The sequence below is a fragment of the Colius striatus genome, chromosome 20, assembly GCF_028858725.1.
Source record: "Colius striatus isolate bColStr4 chromosome 20, bColStr4.1.hap1, whole genome shotgun sequence".
Taxonomy (NCBI): domain Eukaryota; kingdom Metazoa; phylum Chordata; class Aves; order Coliiformes; family Coliidae; genus Colius; species Colius striatus.
The window spans coordinates 3591214-3611304 of NC_084778.1; the positions used below are offsets into that span (position 1 = coordinate 3591214).

Consider the following 20091-nt stretch of genomic DNA (forward strand, 5'->3'; position numbering starts at 1 on the left):
TACCAGCTCCATCTGCCAGCGGCTCTGTGGGAAGGACAGGGGGGAGAGGAGTTATACTGAGGATGGGACACCCCCTACCCCTGACTCCCTCAGCCCCAGCCAGGGTCCTCAGTCCCCAAGTTGGTAGAGGCCAGCTCAGTGTCTGGGAGTGCTGGATTCTCACCAGTCAGTGGGACCACCTCAACCATAGCTGGGTGCCCTAGAGCACCCAGGGTGACAGAGCATTGTCCCTCAGCTGACACAGCTCCCCAACACGCCCCAGGGGCTCGGCCACACTGCAGGGTGGCTGTTTGCAAGGTGTTGGCGATCACTGCAGGACATCATCAGCCCCAGGCCTCAAGTTGTGAATCCCTCCCAACCTTGAGTAACTCATTACCTTTCGTGGCCCCGGCGGCCCCCAGATGATAAATGGCCCCCAGGACGAGCCAGAAGGCTTTCTGCTCATCACCAGAGATGCCCATCACCTTCATGGCAGCCTGCAGCTTGTTGAACAGCTGGGTTGCCTTCTGCTTTTCCTCTGGCTGTGGAAAGTAACAGGAACTGTGAGAGTGGGAGCCCAGCCCTGTCTCCCTCTGCACCCCAACAGGCCAGGGAGCCCACACACCCACCCCCCACCCAGTATCCACAGCAGCGACCTTGGAGAGGGGCACGATGCCAAAGACGTTGTTCTCTGCCAGGTGGTTGAAGTGAAGCTCAGTCCTGCAGGGATAAACACCAAGATTGGCCCCATGTGGGAGACCCCAGAGGCCCTCCATGCCCTCAGCCCCCGCAGCTCACCGCAGGGTGCTGTCAGAGCAGGCCAGCAGGTAGTAGAAGACGTTGAAGGTGGCCTCGTTGGCCGGGCGCCTGGCAACACGCAGCTTCTCCAGCAGCAGCGTCTGGCAGAGGTGAAAGGGTTGGGAACCATCTCCAAGGGTCCCACTCCCACTGAGATATCCCACCCCAGCCTCATCCCTGGTGCTCCAGGGTCCCCACAGAGACATGAGGGTCTCTTGCCCACCTTGGGGCATCGTATGAATGCAAACATCATCCATGCAACCCGTGAGCATCTCCTCTCCTGAGGTGTCTGCTGCTACAGAAGCACAGGCAGCAAGGAGGGAACATCCCTTGCCAAGGGGAGCCACCCTGGTGAGGACAGACCAGCTCCCATGCCAGGGGGGGCCACCCCGGCCCCCTCACCTGTACAGAGGCAGATGCCACCTGCCCAGCCTGGTCAAAGTCCAGAGAGATGATCTGAGAGAAGCGCGTGGCGTTGCCGTTCATGCCGGTGCTGCTATTGCCAAAAGCCTCCAGGATGGTGTGGAGAGCCTGCCACTTCTCCGCTGCGGGAAGAGAAGTGGGGCTGGCGGGTGATGCGGGGGGTGTGCGGCAGGCAGCCGGAGCCGGCACCGCCGGCCGGGCAAACGCTGCTGCTCCTGTGCCGTGTGCTGCACTGCCACTGCCCTCTGGAGCATGGGGAAGGGGCTGCTGTGGGGGAAGGGGTTGGTGTGGGGGAAGGGGTTGGTGTGAGGAAGCAAAAGGCTGCACAGTGTGTGTCTGTCTGGCTGGGCTGTGACCGCAAAGCGAGGGGAGCGAGAGGGCAGGATGGGTACCCCACCACGGACTCACCGGAGAAGACCTTGCCGGTGCTGCCAGCGATGGTGGCGAGGTACTGGACAAGGTGCTGGCAGTTGGTGGTCTTGCCACTGCCGCTGGCACCCAGCAGCACGACCGCCTGGTCCTGGCGGCTCATCAGCATGCTGCGGTAGGCGGCCTGGGCCACCGCGTAGATGTGCGGGGACGTGTCCTCCCTACGGCACCCCTTGAACATGTGCATGACCTGGGAAGCAGGTGAGGGTCAGCAGCTCTGCCACCCTCCCAGCAGCGGCTCCCAGACACCCCCGTCATGTGTGTGCCCCCACCACAACAGGGTCACCTTCTCAGAGTACATGGACGGGGAGCTCAGCGGGTTGATGATGACCATGGTGGGGCCGGCGTAGGTGTGCAGGAGGTTGCCGCCGTAGCGCTGCCGCAGCGTGTGCAGCACGCTGGACTCGTTGAGGTAGAGGAGGCTGGCGAGGTCCTCCACACGGTCACAGGACGGGGGGTTTGCCTGGCAGTGACGTGGGGAGGGGTGTCAGGTGGGGAACAGGGGTCTGCCCCGCCATCCCCTACCCTGCGGCCCTACCTTCTCTATGTCGTCCTCCTCCACTTCCAGGACGGCTCCATCGTGGTCCAGCTTCACCTTCACCTTGCCCTCGGGCAGGGGGCTGCCCTGCTCTGGCCGCAGCTGGCTGCCTGCGAGGAGCACGGGGTGCTCAGCAGGGCCATGCCAGGAGCCCCCCAAGGACACCACAGCCGAGCCGAGGGGCTGTCGGTGCTGCAGGGCGGATGAAGTGCCCCATGCCCTGGTGGCATCGGGCTCACCCCTGACTCACCCAAGGAGAAGCCATCCCTGTGCACCAGCCACACCTTCTCCGTCTCATACCAGGCCTCCTCAGCCGCTATCTGCTCCTCTGTCTTGGCCTGTGGGACAGCAAGATGTGGGGTGGCCGTGGTCACCTGTCACCCCTCTTCCCATCTCACCCCTTCCACATATGCCTAGGGCTGCCTGGCCACAAGGCCACATGCTGGGCAGCCATGGCCACCCTCCACAAGCCTCAAGCCCTCCCAGCACATGTCCCCAGCTTGCCTGCTGTCCCCATGGACCCCAGTGGGCTCGGGGCTGCACAGACCACCAGAGCCCTGCCACAGCTCGTTCACTGTGGCCACTTTGGGCAAGCCTGGAGGAGCGAAGCTCCCAAACTGCAGCCTGGAGATCAGGCACCCATGCCAGCTACGTGCTGGGACGCAGGGACACCGGGCATGCTGCAGGGACATGGGGCATGCTGCAGGGACACACCATCGGGACACAAGACACGCTGCAGTGAGACAACGGAGAGACACAGCAGGGATGTCCCCGCCACCCAGGAGCAGGGTGAGCCCCAAAGCCAAACCTGAGCTGCAGCAGGGACGGGGCCAAAGGGGGCTGCTGGGGTATCATCCGCTTGACCCTGGCGAGGCCAAAAGACGAGGGATGAAGGCGAGAAGGGTTAATCTCTGCCCCACAGATGGCACAGAAAGCGGCGCAGGGGAAGCGAGCGGGGGCGAAGCACCACCGTGCCAAACCCCGTGGGCTCTCCCGGTGCCACCGCTGCGGCCCGTGGAGTGGCAGGTCTGGTGTGGTGCTGGGAAGCACGCTGCCCTGAGGCCGTGCTGCCAAAGCCCTGGCACTGGGGGCCACTGTGCCAACCCTCTGTGAGCTCTGCCAGCGCCACATGCCACGGCTGCTCCAGTGTGAGCCATGAGTCCCGCCTGCATCGGCTGCTCTGCCTCTTCACACCCTGCTCCACACCCCTGCCCGCCCCGGCCGTGCCACCTCCACCAAAGGCACCCTCCTGGGACTCCCAGCTCCCCGGCACAGCCCCGCTGGCACAGACACCCAGCCCCGGCCCCCCTGGCACCCTCCGGCCCCGTGGGCGACGCGGCAGCCCACGGACCAGGGTGGGATGGGGAAAGCCTTACGCTCCAGCACGAGGCACGGGCGCAGACACCAGCCCAGCGGCAGACAGAGGATGGCAGGGGGTTGCCAGCGGAGGCAGAGGGCTCCTGAGGACAGGGGTACGGTACCTGGCTCGGTGCCGAGGCAGAGGTGGCGGGGTCCAGCTAATGGCAGCAAGGAAGGAGGAGAAAAAGGAGAAGAGAGGAGGTGAGAGGCAGAAAGAAGCAGCAGCAGCAGTGTGATGTGTCACAGGGCCCTGGCGTGGCCACAATCCCCACAGTATCATCCCAGCTACACTGGTAGCTGTGCCCAGGCTGCCACGGGGACGTCACCAGCACTGTGGCTCCCCACGGCCAGGCACGCTAGTCAAGGCAGTGATCCCAAAACCCACCGGCAGCCCTGGTCACCCATCCCCTGCTGCCGGTGCCACCCAGACCACGGAGCTGGTGGCCAGGCACAGGGGTACCATCACCCTGTGTGAAGCACACGGCACAGCCAGGGCAGCCACACGCTGCCCACACCTCCCCATCCCCAGGCGGGCGGCACGCGAGCACCAACACCCCTGGAATTACAGAACTGGTGAAGATCCTCTCCAGCCGGCGCTGTGCCTCCTCCTCTGGGCTCAGCTGGGACGTGGGGCCGGGGGCAGCCTGGAGGCAGAGCACCGTTAGCACCAGGCCAGCTGCCCCACGGCACCCGCAGCCCCTGCCAGCCCCACGCTCCTGCCACCAGCACCACAGCGGGCGTTGCAAAGGCTTCCCCATCCCTGACACCCACCAGAGCTTGGGCTCAGTCCCGGGGCAAAGGCTGCCGCAGACCTGCAGGCACAGCTGGGGTTCCAGCGGGTACCCCACGATGCCCGAGGGCCTGGTCCCTGCTCCCACACACCTGCTGAGGGGGTGCCGGGGCGGCTTTCACCGGGCTCGACCGCTTCTCGCCAGGCTGCAGCTTCTTCTCCGCACAAGCCGGGGAGGGGGAGACAAGGGGCAGCAGGATGAGGCGGCCGCAACACACACAACTGCCCCGAAAACCGACACCCTCCCCCTCCCTGCTGAGCACCACACTCCCTGGAACCACTGCAAACCATGCGGGTGAGCTCACAGCACGGCATGACCGCAACGCCGCGTTACAGCATCCCCGGCCGCGCACACACCGGTACCTTGTGCCGCTCCAGGGCCGTGGGTTTTGGAGCAGGTGCCTTTGCCGGCTCTGCTTTGCCGCCCGAGGGCTGCACCAGTGGCTCCGGTTTGGCTTCAGCACCCAGGGACGGCTTCGCATCCCCCTTGGCTGGCTTCGTGTCCCCCTTGGCTGGTTTCACATCCCCCTTGGCCGGTTTCACATCCCCCTTGGTCGGCTTCGTGTCCCCCCCAGCTGGCTTTGTGCCCCCCCCGGCTGGTTCAGGGGATTTCTCCTCCCTCTTGTCCCCCGGCCGGAGCCGTGGCCGGTGCTCTTTGGTTTTGCCCTTGGCCATGAGGCTTTTGAGCCCTGCTGAGATCTCATCCTTGGGCTCCGGCTTGGCGGAGGCTGCTGGAGCGGTGGGGGGAGGCGGCGGAGCGGGGGGAGCTGGGATGGCGGGACGGCCCGTCTCCTCCTTCCTGGGGGGTGGCACTGGCTCGGGAGACTTGGAGTCTCGCCCTGGCTCCTTGGCATTGCCCGTGTCCTCTCCCGGCAGGACCTTGCGCACCACCTTGCGCACCACCCGGACCACCCTGCGGCGGGACAGCCCCTGGCCATCGTCCCCCTGCGCCTCACTGGCCGGGCTCTCCAGCCCGTTCACAGCTGCCCCGTTCAACACCGGCTCCGGGCTCTTCCCTCGCGTGGGGGGTGGCTCGGGGCTCTTCGGGGGCTCAGGTTTCGGGGGCTCAGGATTTGGGGGTGCAGGCACCGCATCCTTCGGGCTCTCTGACTGCAGCCACAAGGATACGGGTGTGAGTGGAGGTCTGGCAGCGCCCTGCCAGCTCCCAGCCAGACCCTGGCACCAAGGGACACGGCACACAGTCCCCCTCCTCAGCCAATTTACATCCCCTCACCCCTCCAGGGCAGGGAGCGGTGGTGACCCCCCTGTCCCTGTACACAGGGACCCATGGACTCTCGGGTTGCCAGTACAGTGGCAAAAGCCAATGCTCAGGGCTCTCTGCAACACATAGGGCAAGGCACAAGGTCTCTGCCAACCGCTTTGGTGGGCAGCGCCGGAGCCAGCATTGTAACTGTGGGGTGGGCATGGACCTGCTGTCCCCCCGCAGTGTGCAGGGCAGGGACAAGCTTTGGGGAGGCAGAGGGGGAGGGATGGTTGTATGCCGACTGTTATCCCTGCTAGAAACATCCACCACTCCACACTCTGCCCTGGAGCAGCCACAGGTGCTTCCCAGGGACTGATGTGGGTGTCGAGGTTGATGCTGAGCCCACAACCCTCCATGACATCCTCAAGCCCTGGCACAGGGACTGTCCCCACCAAAGGCAAACCCCATCCCCAGCACAGCTCCACCCTGCCCGTGCCCTGTGACACTTACAGCCCCATCCTCCTTCCCGGGTCTTTTCACAGATAAGGATTTGTCCTCGTCCTTTACCTGAGGGTCAGACAAAGCAGAGGAGCGTGTTTCAGCCCATCGCGGGGCCCCGCTGCCGGAAAAGCCACAGGGACTGGGAAAAGCCATCACTCCATGCTGGGGGGCAGGAGGCTGCTGCATGAAACAGCCCCAATCTGCAGCCTGTTACAGCCCTGGGGATGAGGACAAGAGTCCTTCCAGGCTTCTCAGTGCCTGAGATGTGTCTGGGTTATGGCAAACCCCAAAGTGGGAGAGGAGAGCGCTGGCCCAGGCCCTCTCCTTGCGTGCAGCCACCGAGCTGGCACACAGAGCCCTGTCACCGCTCCCCACGGGGACTCTGCCTTCCTGCACGTCACCCTGACGGGTGTCACAGCACAGTTTAAGTGTCACCAGCTAATCACTGTGGCAGCCGCACCGTGGGCTGTGCCAGCTCCCTGCTGGGGGGGTGACCAGGGGGCTGTGGTGGGGGGTGGGCAGCCAAACTCTCTCCTGTCCCAGGCCGTGCTCTCTGAGCTCCAGGGCTTGGCTGTGGCACTGCAGCGTGGGGCACTCCATGGGCAAAGCTCCTCCACTGCCCACAGTGCAGCTCTGGGGACCAGCCAGGGGCACCAAGGGGGCTCACACGGGGTTAGGGCAGCACCAGCCGCTCGCAGAGATGGTTAGTGCTGGCGTTAGTCGGCGCATGCATGGCCGCAGCAGTGACCGCAGTCGTGCTGCAGCAGGGCACGGGGCAGCTCCCCGTTTGCTCAGTGCAGCTCCCAGCATGGCAGCCCAGCGAGGGGCTGGCAGCTTTGCTCCAAACACAGTGCTGGCACTGGGAAAACTGGAGGAAGGCTGTCTGGCAGCATGCAACAGCGTGACCCGAACGCTGGGTGCGGACAAACGCGCGAGAGACTTCCCTTCTGCTCCCAGAACGCAAACCGGGATGAGAACGCCATAGCGATGTCTCATGGAGCCGCAGCCCTGGCTGGGGAGAGAGGGAGAGGTGAGACGGGCCTGGGCACGGGATGCTGAGCATGGCACAAGGTATGAGCATGTGCCCTTCCCCGGCAGCCATGGCAGCACAGGACTGTGAGGAATGGGGGGCTGAGCCCACCCAGCCCTGCTCAGCATGCGCACAGGCAGTGCCCATAGGAAGGGCTCTGGGGACAGGCAGGTGTCCAGGCTGAGACCTGACAAAACTCATTGTGCAAAAAAAGCCCCTTTAGACAGGCTGCAGGACCGTGCCTCAGTTTCCCTGCTGGGTGGGCCAGCCCACTGCCGTAAGCAAATGCCAGGGTGAGGGAAGGGATATTTTCTGCCCCATGAGCTCTGCTTGCCCTGACAGTTGAGGTTTATTCTGAGCCTGAGCGGGTGCCAGCGGCCCAGCAGCCTCTGTGCAGACCTGGGGGGGTCATGGTTGGGGAGAACTCCCCCTCCCAGGACCAGGCAGGGCACAGAGCAGCGCCCAGCCCCAGAGCAGCCTGCCTGTCTAGGGGTCCCTCCCTGTACTCCCCAGTCACCGCAGTGTGAAACACAGTGCCTGGAGCACAGGCTGGGCACAGGGGTCCAGAGACAATCCTGCCCATGGATCAGAGACCCCAGACCCTCTGCCCACAGCGTTCCCACCTCCACGCAGCCTGGCACAGCCCCAGAGGCACCCAGAGAGCACTGAGCATCGGGATCCTTGAGGGGGCTGGAAGAAACAGCCCCCGCTCCCCGAAGCCCCCCAGGGGTGGGTGCAGCCTCATGGCCCCCAACCCTGATGCTGGGCCTGGCTCCCTTATGCCCCCCCTCATGCTCCCCCGCGCCGTGCTGGTCACACTGGGGGTCCCCAGCTTACCGCAGGGTCAGGGCGAGCGGGGTTTCCGGCAGAGCGAGCGCGGCGCAGCGCGGTGGGAGAGGCAGCAGCGGGGCAGCAGCCGTCGGCACGGGGACAGCTGGGCTGATAGGGCCACCCTAAAAATAGCCAAGGAATGCGAGGGCCCCACCGGCGCGCGCAACAGTCCGAGGGAGAGCTGGGGGAGGCACACGGGCAGCGGGGCCTCGCCGCCACCGTCACCACCACCGCTGCCGGCGCTGGAGGAAGTGATGTGGGCTCGCGGTGGTTTGGCGCCGCAGGGGGAACTGCCCAAGCTCCATCCCACTGCTCGTCCCAGGGGAAAAAGATGCCCCCCAGCTGAGTGGGGGCTGAGGGCAGCCAGGGAGGGTCCTGTGCAGCAGGGGACGGGGTCGCACGCTCCTGCAGCCGTGGCAGGCTGCCTGGGGTGTCCGGCATCGCGCTGGGACGGTGCAGCCCTGACACCACTTGCTCCTCCCTTTGCTTTCCCATGAACACAACAGCCCCCCAAAACGCTCCCAGGGATGGACAGACCCCTGCCCCGAGGTGAGGGCTGGCCCAGCAGCCCCCTGGCACAGCACAGCAGCCGCTCTCCTAGCAAAGTTGCCTCTGGAGGTCCCAGGTCTCCCTGGAAACAGCGGGAGCGGAGCGGGGCGGCGGGTGAGGGGCCTCCCTGCGCAGCGCCTGCCGGGACGGGGCTGGAGGCAGAGAGCCAGGAGTGCGGGCAGTGTGGAGGAGAGGCGGTGGCTGCCTGGGCATGGCCACAGTGGGAACCTCAGTCAGCACCTCAGCAGGTCCCTGCCTGACCAAAAGGACACAGAAGTATCCCAAGACTAAAAAATCCTCACAAGGGGGGCAAGGGGTCCCAGCTAGACCAGGAGGGCTGGAAATCCCCGTGCCAGGGATCCCAGGCCACGTCCCTCCCGGGACGAGTTTTGCAGCATTGCCCCAGGGCTGGCACCATTGGCAGCCTCAGTCCCTCTCTGCATCGGGCAGGTGCTGGGGAGAGGCCATGGCAAAGCCCCTCAGTAGGGCTGGCACAACACAGCAGAGAGTGCCCACAGTGTCCCCAGGTAGCACTGGCAACAGCCCCTGGGTTATCAGCAAAATGTCAGTCAAGTCGTCTGAGAGCGGGAGCAAGAGGCTTTGGTGAGGGCATCAGCCCAGCCCCAGCACCCCCAGCTGCCACAGCCCCATCCCCAGTGACGCAGACCTGGGCAATGCAAGGCAGTCCTGCCTCCATGGAGGTCCTGGGCATAGCTGAGACAGGGCACAGAGCCCCCACCAGTGCGGAACCCGACTCCCAGGGCTCATCTCCACCGGGACCTCAGCCCGGCTCCCACGAGCCATCTCTAGGACCTCAGCACAGCTATGCAACCACAGCAGTGCTTCTGCCCACACAGCAGATTCCTCTCATTCCTCCCCCATCAACTTTGGTGGAGATGCACCAGTCCCATGGATGAACCCGTGGGACACAAGCCCTCTCCTCAGGGCATCTCAGGAACCCCCAGGCCAGGCACATTCCAGCAGCACCATCCCTACGGTGAAGGCAGAAGAGCTAAGCCAAGGGGAAAAGCGGACAAAAGGAGAAAGCATCTCCAGCACAGAGCCCCCAGGAAGGACAGGGGTCACAGCAAAGACCTGGCACCCAGCCATACCGTGGTAGCACCCCTGGGCCAGAGCGCCCGTGGCCAGCGGGTGAGTCTGCCGGCACAGCCACCGGGTGCCTGTGGTCCCACCCCAGTGCTGCAGCAATCAGAAGCGTTTCTGGAACATTTCTGCCCGGCCGGCGCACGCCTGGGCCCTGACACAGGAATTTATGTGGTAAATAAATAAATACAAGCGTGGAGCCGAGCCAGCCTGGCTGCCCTGGCCTGAGTCAGGCTGGGACACAATGACGGCTTTCACCCAGTGCCCGGCCACACCGTGCCACCCCCCAACCTTCCACGCACCCCCCAGCACCGAGAGCCCCCCAGGCACGGCGGGTGCTGCCCCTGTCTGTGAGGATGAGGGTGGTTTGGTGCAGCCCCTGCCCCTCTGACCGGGTCAAACCCCCCGTGGTACACAGGGAGCCCGGCACCGTCCCTGCTCCAGCTGGGGAGGGGCTTCCAGAGCAACAGCCCAAAATATGTCTATAATTTCCTGTTTCAAAAAGGATCATTTTTATTTAAATTAGGACCAGAAACATTCCAGGGAGCTTAGTGGGGCCTGGGGGAGAGCCAGGCCTCCCTGTGTGCCGGCACCTTGCGTGGCCCCACCACCCAAGGGACCCCTGACCATACCCTGCACCCCGGCCTCGGCTCCCCAGCACCAGCGCGTGCCCCTTGGGCAGCCCTGCACGGCATGGGAGGAGGGCCACATCCTGCACAGGGAGGTGCCTGTGCTGCCGTGGCACCTGAAAATGCCACAAGTGTGGGCACTGCCACCCCTCTGGCCAGTTTCCTCTAGCTGATGCCATCTAACCATGCCAGGACCCGGTGCAACACTGCAGCCTCTCCTTCACAGCCCCAAGGGCACCAACATCTCCTCTTTCCCCTTCCCAGCTGCAGCACCATGCTCTGGGCGGGCACAAGCACCTTGCCAGCCCCAGCGTGCTGGCACTGAACACACACCTGCCCCAACGTCAGCAAGCTGCAGGGGAGGCAGCTGTGCCCCCCAGCCCCACGGGGTTATCCAGCTGGAATTATCCTGGCAGCACAGCTGGCACTGCCCAGTGATGCCTGCTGGGCTCTGGGGAGCAGCTGATGGAAAGCCAGTGCTCCAGCTTGGCACAGACCCCACCAGCACCTGCTCGCTGAGCACGTGGAGCCCCATGGCCAGCACCACAGCCTCACCATGGCCACTTAACTCAGTCCTGGCCACAGTGTCGCAGGGACGGGGCCCTGCTGCGCTCAGCCCAGTGCAGGCTACCTGCTTCCCAGGCACAGACACACTCCTCCCGCTAAAGAGGCTTAAAAATACACTAAACAAGCCGAGTTATAAGCTAAACCAACCACAGAAGGGGTTCAGCCCAGCAAGCTGTCAGCATCTGGGGTCTCCCCCAGGATGCCAGCAGGCTGGGGCACTGGTTTGCCTGCGGCAGGGTCAGCAGAGCTGGACAGCTCAGGCGAGAGAGGGATGTGGGTCACCCAGCCATTAAGTTTCTATTTATACAGCCCCAGTGGCACAGGCAGAGCTGCACATGCTGACGGCAGCCCCCGGCCCCCAGCACGCCACACTGCTCACCCCAGTGTCCGAGCAGGGACTTCAGCTGCGGGAGGCCGATGTGGGCAGGAGGGCAGGGCAGTGCCCCTCCTGCAAAACACCATGAGGAGTTTCCCAGCAGAGAGGAGCAAAGGTCCCTTCCCTGCCTGGCCAAGCTGCCTCGGTGACCTCGGGACAGACTTCCCCGTGTGACGCAGAGCTGGGCTCTCCTGGAGTCCTTCTATCAGGAGGATGACCAAACCCAACACCACACTGAGTATTTTGAGGGGCAAAACCCACTGGTGCCAGCTCACAAGGCTTGATGCAAACCTGCACTGGCAGCACCTACGCATGGGCATCACCCCAGCATCCCAGCCACAGCCTCCCTCTCCTCCCTGTGCATCGCTCCCGGCTGCAGCAGCCCCAATGCCCGCTGGTTCCCACAGCCCCTGCCAACACAAACACCTGCCACGAGGACCTTGGTGGCCGACAGAAACCCAGGGCAGTGGCCCCACAGCAGGGACGGCGTTTACTCACATCCCAGGCAGCACGGCGTGTCCCTTGGCTGCCCCGCAGCCAGCAGCGGCTCAGCTCGCTCAGCTCCAGGATGGGCTGCACCTTCAGCTGCACCGTCTCCCCCGACTGACGGATCATCTCCACGATCTCATCCCGGGATTTGTTCTCCACGTTCCTGCCGTTGATCTCCACCAGCCGGTCACCCGGTACCAACCCCAACGCCAAGTCTTTAGTGCCGGCCCCGGGTTCGGCGAAGTGCACGACGCGCCGGTACACCTGCCCGTCGGGGCCCCGGTCCAGCATGGTGGTACGGCGCAGGGAGAAGCCAAAATCACCAGTGTTGCGCCTCTGCAGCTCCAGCTGCCGTGGGGTGGGGGGCTGTGGGGGCACCAAGGCGGGCAGCCGCAGCTCGGCGGGGAACCTCTTGCCGACGAGCTCCGGCACCCTGGCTCGGAGGGGAGCAGCGGGAGGGGTGCAGGGGTGTCCCGTGGGGACCCCTTGCTTGGCGAGTTGGGTCTCCAGCGTGCGCACCTCCACCTGTGGGGAGGGGGCGGCCGAGTGCTCGGAGGGGGTGGATGTCTCTGAGGTGCTCTCATCCCGGCTCTTCTGGGAGAAGGAGAAGCGTTTGACGATCATCTGAGAGTTCTGTTTGGCCAACGAGCCAAATTTGGCCGCCCTCTGCAGCACCGAGCCCTTGAAGTTGCCATCGTCCACCTTGAGGTCATCGCTGGAGCTGGCCGTGCTCAGGTGGCCCGAGTCCAAGACGACGCTGCCCCGGTTGCTGTCGGAGTCAATGTCCGTGAGGTGCAGGTCGGACCCGCTGGCCACCTTGATGGGGATGGGGTTGGAGATCTCCAGGCGGGTCTTGGAGTCCCGTTTGGAGGCACGGTTGAGGTTGAAGAAGCCCCGGCGCATGCTCATCTCCTCCAGGCTCTTGAGCTCAGCCGCCGACATCCGTTCCTTCTTCTCCTTCTTTTCTTTCTTCTCCTTTCGGGACCCATCCTTCTCTTTGTCCTTCTTCATCAGGTTGAACATGGTGGAAGGGGGCTTGGGGTGGGCTCGCCCCTGCGGTGTGGTGCTGGGTCACGGTGCTGGTCACGGCACGGCCGCCTGCCTGCAGAGGGACAGACAGGCAAGGGTGGAATCAGACAGTGGCACAGCCAACACCCACCCTGCCACCTCCTGCTCCATCCCACTGGTTACCCCAACTGCCACCCCATCCTCCCCAGGGGCTGGGGACAGCAGCACTGCAGGGCTCCGAGATTGCCCTGGTCATCCTATCCTTGGCCTGGCTGGACACTAAGCCCCAGGAATGCAACACAGGTAACCCTGCACCTCCAGGGATGCCCCCAAAGGAGCCCAGAAGTCTGGCACTGCCATGCATCCCTATGCCAGCTCTGAGGATGACTGTGCACACAATCCCCAGCCACTCCCACAGCTCAGGAGCTGTTTCAGAGCAGCACGGGTTGAAGGGGGGGTGAGGAAGGCATCCCTGTGGCATTTGCAGCAGTTAACACCAGTGTGAATGCTCCCTGGGCAAAACCACTCATTCCTGCCAGCTGTGGCACCACGGGCAGCCTGCCCACAAGTTAGAAAGCCCCTTGTCAAAGAAACAGAGGCCTCTCTGCCTCTCACCCCAGCCCTGGCCACCGCAAAGCCACGGGGAACAGCCCCAGGCAGCGTCCCCGCTGGGGAGGGAGCCGGAAACACAGCCCTGAGCAAAGGCTGCTCTCATAAACAGGAACCTGTAAAATCACATCCCTCCCAAACACTGATAAGTGTCTAATTTTAGCCGGGGCCACGTAGAAACTTGTGACGCTGATGGTGACCTCCAGGAACAGTCACTCTTTCATTCAGGGATCCCGCACAGGAGGGGGGAGCACCCAGTCAGTGGCAAAACCACGGCCTGGCAGAAAACCTCATCCCTCCTCTGAGAAAAGCTGATGTGCACTCAGTGCCTGGGGACCACCACAGCCTGGCCCTGTGTGGGGCTGCTACAGGCCCCCCTCAACTTCCATCGAGGGTCCAGGTTGTGGATAAACAAGTGCAAAGCAGAGTGGCTGTCTGGCAGCGCGGCGTGGGACGGGCTGACAGCTATATATAACGGGGCAGGAAACTGGGCAGGAACTGAACCTCGGCACAAAGGACAACAGGAAAACTCCCCACGTTGGAAGCATCTGCTCTGGTGGATATAAGGATGGGGTTTGGGGAGCCTGTGGGGATGAGCAGCGCTGCTCATGCTGGCAGTGTGGGCACCACTGCTTGGGCCACCTTCCTGCAAGGGCACGTGGTCCCCACGGCCTCTGAGCTCACTCAGTGTGACATGGAGAACTCATCCCTCCCCTTGGCAAAGCCACATGGGTTCAGTGGGACGGCAGCAGACTGCCCAAGCCCTGACACCCCTTGGGGCTGGGGCAGGAGCACACGTGCCCAGCAGAGGCCGGGCCGCAGGGCAGGCAAGGGCAGAGCTCTGCAAGCCACAGCACGGTGCTGGCCCCAGGCACACGATAACAGCCGAGGCGGTGAGGGGAAGCGGTTGGAGGAACAAGGCTGTGTTCACCACCTCCAAGCCTCCTGCCCAAGGCCAGACAGGCTCTGAGTGTTCTGCCCTCCCCTGAAGCACCTAGGGCTTTCCCTAGACCCATAGTCAAGAGCTGGGCTGGGCAGGACCCCAAAACACATGAAAATAAGCCAGCTCTTTTCTCTTGTCCCAGAAACACGGTCCTGGGGGGCGACTGTTGGCCTGAGTGGGGGGATGTCACAGTTCCTTCCCGTGACCTGCAGCAGCTGCTGCAGCAAAGGGTCCCAAGGCTGCACGGTCACAGGAGCTGCACCCCACTGGGTCCTCTATGGTGGCGCTGGGGCCTCAGCACAGACAATGGCAGGGAGGGAACAACCTGCACCCACCCCTGTCCCCTCGCCATCACACGTGCCACCAGTACCCCAGCAGCCTGGGCAGATGGCTCAGGCACGGCCAGGGGGCTGCAGACAGGGCTGCGCCCTCAGGAGCACCCTGTGCTCACCCCGTGGCAGGGAGGGGGCTGTCAGGACCCCTTCCCATCTCTGCAAGAGGAGACCCTCAGCAGCAGAGCCACTCAGCAGGCAGGTGCTGGTCTGAGTCGAGGCGCTGGGAGCCAGGCAGCCAGCACACTCTTTGTCCTCAGTGGTTTCCCTCCCTCGCACACTCGCTCCCTCCCGGCCTTTGTGTGCTCAACAAAAAGGGGGAACAAGCGTTACCATCTGCATCACTAATCAGGCAGCGCCGGTGGCACGGCCACAAGCACCCCACGCAAGGCCAGTGCTGGCAACAGGAGCTTCATGGGCTGGGGAGAGCTGAGCCCAACACCCCCTGCCCGTGGGGGCTGCCGGGGTGGTTTGTTCCCTTTGCCTCCAGGAAGCTCCCGCCGGCAGAATGAGCACCGGGGATGCCGGATGGGTGCAGCCTGACGCCGGGAGCAGGAGGCAGCTGCTGAGCGTCTCCCTGCTCCTGAATCAGACCCAATGCACCTCCCCTGACTCAGCCCGGGCTCGCTCCAGGATCGCCCGTGGCCAGGCGTGTTCGGGGCAGTGCCGTGCGTGAGCCATGACTGGGGAGGGAGAGGCACCCGTGGGCGCCGGCTGCACCCGGGGATCGCACGGAAGGACGCTGCTGTGACACCCGGGCTGGCAGGGGACGGTGGATGTCACCCTAGAAGGGCCAGCTGGTAGAAAGGGAGATCCATCTCAAGGCCTCCAAACACAAAAGCCCTCCCTGAGCCACCCAAGCAGGAGCTGGGGGTGAGATGCAACGTCCCCCTCAGCTCTCCACCACGGCCACAAAGGCCCCAGGTCCCTGTCAGGGCGCAGGGAAGCTTCAGGCGGGCAGGAAGGCGTTCACTGAAACTCTGGGCCACTCCTTCCCTCCCCTAGACGCAATCTCGTCCGACACGCTCCCCGCGCAGGGACCTGCACTGCAAGTTTCCCAGTTGCCTGTTCTCTCTGCTCTGCTCCCCATGAGATGACGCTGGTGAGGCTGAAGCTCAGCCCACCGCTTCGGCACAGGAGCTGGCGGCCGTCACCTCCTCGGGGTGTTGGGGCACCTGGCTGGGCAGGGACGATGCTGTGCCAGGGAGAGGGTGCTGCCAGCAGCAATGTCCAGCAGCCAGCCCAGCTCCCGAGCAGGGCAAAAGGGGCTGACCTGTGTTGGTGGCTCCTCGTCTCCTTGCTGGTCACAAGTTTTCCACAGAACAAGGAAATTTAGGGGGTTTCCAGATCCCTCTGCAGCGCCTGCCCTTACAGACAGCGCTGGGGTGCGTCAGAAGGAAAAACAGCCCCGGATTTACCCACGTCACAGCCGGGATGTGCTGTCAGGCTGTTCAAAGCAGGATTTTGGGTCCTCCTGCCACAGGAACCTCTAGTCCAGCAGCAAAAGGGATCCAGTCTGGCTTAGAACTGTCACTCCAGGTAGAGGCCAGGAGGGTGCAGAGGGTGCATGCGTGGGGTGCAGGCATCCGCCTCGCCCCAAGGTCAGGCAATCAAACAGCCTGAGAGCCCTCACAAAACAGAGGTGACGGGGCAGTGATTGCTGCCAGGCTCTGCTGGGAGATGATTTGGTGACCAGCTGGAGGTTGGACAAGAGGCTCACAGACACATCTTCCCCCATCACCGGTTTCTAGCCCCAAAATTTGCAGCCCACAGCCCAGCCCACAGCAAAGGTGAAGGGCCGAGCTGTGGCTCGTCAGAGGGCAAAGTTCAGGGCCGGCGCAGGCGCTGTGGGAACGCTCAGCTCACCATGGGGGACAGGGCAGTGGGTGCTGCCGGGGTGGGAGAGTCCCCCAGCGCTGGGATGCCAGTGCCAACCTGGCCCGTGGGAATGCCATCCACCACACACACGCTGTGGGCCCACACTTTTCTGTAATTGCCCTTAAGTTTAGCTCCAGCTCGTTGACCAGAGGATTTGCATCTCCCAGGCTGGCTGGAAACCACACTATTTCTGGATGCCCGTCCCAGCCCTCACCCGCCGCTCTATATATTCCTCCCCAGGCAAATTAACGTGCAGGCAGCTGCCGTGGCAGCCGCAGGCCCTGCGTGTCCCCGCTGCCCCCAGCCCCGTGGCTTGCTGCAAGGCCACCGACCTCCCTTGTGTCACCCCAAAAAGCACCCCAGGTTCCAGCGCCGCTGGCCTCGGTGCAGTTTGCTTTGATGCAATTCCTCAGCGGCGCAGGAAAAGCCCAGGCCAGAGGTTTCTCCCCTTGAGCATCCGATTTGGGGCACCCAGCGTGGGGAACAGGGTGGCTGTCCGTCCTTGGAGGGTGCATTCCCACCCTGGGGGCACCGCCGTCCCCACCGTAGGGGTGCACACATCTCCCGTGTAGTAAACACGCAGGTGCTGCAATGCAACGGGGCGGGAGGAGGGACGCGCAAACACACCCCGCAGCGCGACGCGGGGAGGGAGCGGGGGGGGGCACGCAGAAGGTGACACAATGGGGGCCGGCGCCAGGCACACGCACGCACACACGCACACACTGCAACGCACCGCGGGATGGGTGCACGAGCACAGGCGCTGCGAGACAACGGCGGGCCACGCACCGCCCCGCAGCGGCACCGCGGGAGGACGGGGGGGAACACGCGCGCGCACCCCGGTCGTGCAACGCCGCGGGGGGCGAAGGGTTTGGGGGGGGGGCTGGGAACACGGACACGCACGGCGCGGCCCGCCCCGGGGAGGAAGGAGCGGGGGCAGGGGGGGAGCGATGCAGCCGCTGCCCCTCCCGCCGCGCCGGGCGGGTGCGCGTCCCGGGGCCCGAGCCGGGGCCGCTGGCGGGGGGGAGGCTGGCGGGGACTCACCTCGGCGGCGGCAGCGGCGGAGCGGGGCCCGGTGGTTGGCGGCGGCGGCGGTGCCGGGCCCCGGCGGCGGCGCGAGGCGGGGCGGGGCGGGGCGGGGCGGGGCGGCCCCGCACCGGGGCGGGCACTGCCGGCTGTGCGCGCGCCGCCCGCCACCGAGCAGCACCGACCCGCACCCAGCCGCACCGAGCAGTACCGACCCTCACGGACCCGCACCGAGCAGTACCGACCCGCACCGAGCGGCACCGACCCGCGCGGACCCGCACCGAGCGGCACCGACCCTCACGGACCCGCACCGAGCAGCACCCAGCCGCACCGAGCAGCACCGACCCGCACCGAGCGGCACCGACCCGCACCGACCCTCGCTGACCCGCACCGAACGGAACGGGACAGCGGAGTCCGGCCCACGCGGGAACACGCAGGTGCTGCGGGAAGCAGTCCCGGTGCATACCCAGCCCCCGCAGCACCCTGCAACCCCTGGGACTGGGTGGAGCGTGCACACCCCGCAGCAGAGCACATGCAGCCCTGCCTCGCGGTGTGCACACACGGCAACAGGCAGCACCCCTGGCACACCCCCTGCGAGACGCACACGCTCCTGCTCACCCCGCAACACGCACATCTTGCTCTCACACGGGTGCTTGCATGGCCCCACGCATCGCCCCAGCGCACACACGCTCCTGGAGTTCCCCGTTTCGGAAGGATCCTGTCAGGAGCCAACACAAGGAGGGCTTCAGGCTGCTGGAGCAGAGTGGCTGGGCCAAGCCCGGGGAATATGAAGCAGGACGTGGTGGAGCTGCCTGCAGAACCATTTTGCAGCCACTGCTTCTCCCCACACGGCCAGTCCCCAGGGAAGGCCACAGGCCTGCAGGATCCAGACCATTCAGGACAGTGCCTGGCTTCTTTGGCTGAGAGACAGCATGTGCTTAACATGGAGCATCTCTCAGCCAGCCCAGCAGCGAGAGTAAAGCCTTTGTTACAGCTCCTCCACTCCTGTCCAGCTTTGGGACGTCGCATTAAGATCGGTCAGGTACAGATAAAGTCCTCTGGCAAGTGCACAGCATGAAGGCTGTCGATGGGCTTCAGGACAAGTCCCACAATCTGTGCTGGGACAAACCTCCCTTGCTGTTGGACACAGGTGTGATTTTCAGCCCATAACACATGCCCAGGACAGAGCCCCGAGGCAGCAGCAAAGCAGCACACGTGTGCAGGGGCACAGCAAGAGCAAGCTGGCAGCTGTGTGAGGGACCCTGAGCAGGGCCCTGGGCCGAGGGACATGGCAATGGAGGAGATGCAGCCCTGGCAATGACAGAGGACGGCGGCAGCGAGTGTGGCTGCCTGCTTTTGTCACACTGCCTTTGTCCCAGGCACGTGGCACTGAGCACCGTGAGCCACAGCCATCTGGAGCATGGGTGAGCTGGATGGGAGGCAGAGCACAGGCTGGACTGTCAGGAGGCTTTTCTGGCTGCAGTGGCTCAGGGACACGTGGGTCTGCACCTCTGCCCCTTCCCCAGCACAGGAGGGTGAGCAGCTGGGTACAGCCTGCAGCAGCTCCCGCTTCCTTGTCACACTGGGCAGGTGGTGGCAGGGCTGATGCCAGTTGGAACCGCTGAGCTGTGGCACAGAGTGAGGTCCCCAGTGGCTCACACAGCCCTGCCACCAGCAGCCACCCAGTGTGGTCAGCCTCATGCCACCACCCCAGGGCTAGACACTTCCAATGGCAATGTCCATGCCTGAAAGGTCCCATCCAACCTCACCAGCTCCTCTCCCTGGACCATCCTGCCCTGAGCAGCTCTCTCCTGGCATAGGAGTTTCACAGGCACCAGCAAATCCCATGGCTAAGGAAAGTCTCCACAGTTGCCCACAGTTTTCGAGGCAGAAGCAGGACAGAGCTCCACGCCAGTGGCATTTCCTGGTGCCCCTGGCAGGCACAGACGGCTGGCCAGAGCAGCGAGGGCCCCGAGCCGGGCTGGGAGGGAAAGCATCTGTTTGCAGTGCCACGGGGTTTCCTAAATAGGTCACTGCTTTTTTATAGTCTCTTGGATCTAGAAAAACCAGTTGTTCCTGACAACCTGTGGACCTGCCAGCATCTTCACAGCGGTGGCTCCCCAGACACTCACTGCCATCCCCTCAGGTCCTTGTGGGGGGATCTGCCCTGCCAGCAGTGCTCAGTGTGAGCTGGGAGAGGGGTTGGGGAGCCCGTGGCACCCCGAGCTGTACTCCAAGGTCTTGCACTCTGCTGAGGGTGACCTGTCCCTGGCTGTGCCTGATGTGAGGTGTGCAGGGATGTGAGGTGAGGTGTGGTGTGCTTTCCCCTCACCCTGTTCCTGGCCTGAGGTATCTGCCAGCTCTGGGCTTTGCCCTGGGACTGTTTGCAGCCAGAGCCAACGTCTTCCCTCTGCAAGGCGAGTGGGGTGCCCGTGTGGGGTGTAGAGGGGTGTGTGATGCCATGCACCTCTGCACACCCTCCGTACACCGGTATTTGCACCAGCTGCGGGTTGTCTGCTCAGGCTGAGCTCTCCCTCTAGTGGCACCGGGCTCCTGGCAGAACCTCAGCACCACCGGGGTGGCTGAAGCCACGGCCGAGGCAGCTGAAATCATGACCAGGGCATGGCCAAGGAGCTGGAGGGAGCTGGGGGATGACCTCCAGCCTGGCCTCCCCCTCGCAGCCAGGGACACACATGGCACGG

The 20091-nt window shown here is 64.3% G+C and overlaps 1 protein-coding gene across 10 annotated transcripts in view; it reads right to left on the minus strand.

Moving 5' to 3' along the window:
• MYO18A (myosin XVIIIA) overlaps nucleotides 1-17472 on the minus strand; it is a 37953-nt gene extending 20481 nt beyond the window's left edge. For 3 of the 10 annotated variants that reach the window (XM_062012069.1, XM_062012067.1, XM_062012064.1), the window contains exons 1-11: nucleotides 17408-17472; nucleotides 11606-12698; nucleotides 2418-2505; nucleotides 2168-2277; nucleotides 1916-2092; nucleotides 1609-1819; nucleotides 1180-1322; nucleotides 778-878; nucleotides 636-699; nucleotides 377-521; nucleotides 4-24 (exon numbers count right to left, since the gene is read on the minus strand). In XM_062012069.1, coding sequence (XP_061868053.1) covers nucleotides 4-24; nucleotides 377-521; nucleotides 636-699; nucleotides 778-878; nucleotides 1180-1322; nucleotides 1609-1819; nucleotides 1916-2092; nucleotides 2168-2277; nucleotides 2418-2505; nucleotides 11606-12619 — 2074 coding nt within the window. In that variant the 5' untranslated portion in view covers nucleotides 12620-12698; nucleotides 17408-17472. Of the gene's footprint in view, nucleotides 1-3; nucleotides 25-376; nucleotides 522-635; nucleotides 700-777; nucleotides 879-1179; nucleotides 1323-1608; nucleotides 1820-1915; nucleotides 2093-2167; nucleotides 2278-2417; nucleotides 2506-3543; nucleotides 3606-3648; nucleotides 3685-4408; nucleotides 4472-6030; nucleotides 6102-11605; nucleotides 12699-17407 lie in introns of those variants that run through there. The other 7 variants (XM_062012066.1, XM_062012068.1, XM_062012065.1 and 4 more) reach the window with 5 other exon arrangements.
• Between the last annotated feature and the right edge of the window lie 2619 nt (nucleotides 17473-20091).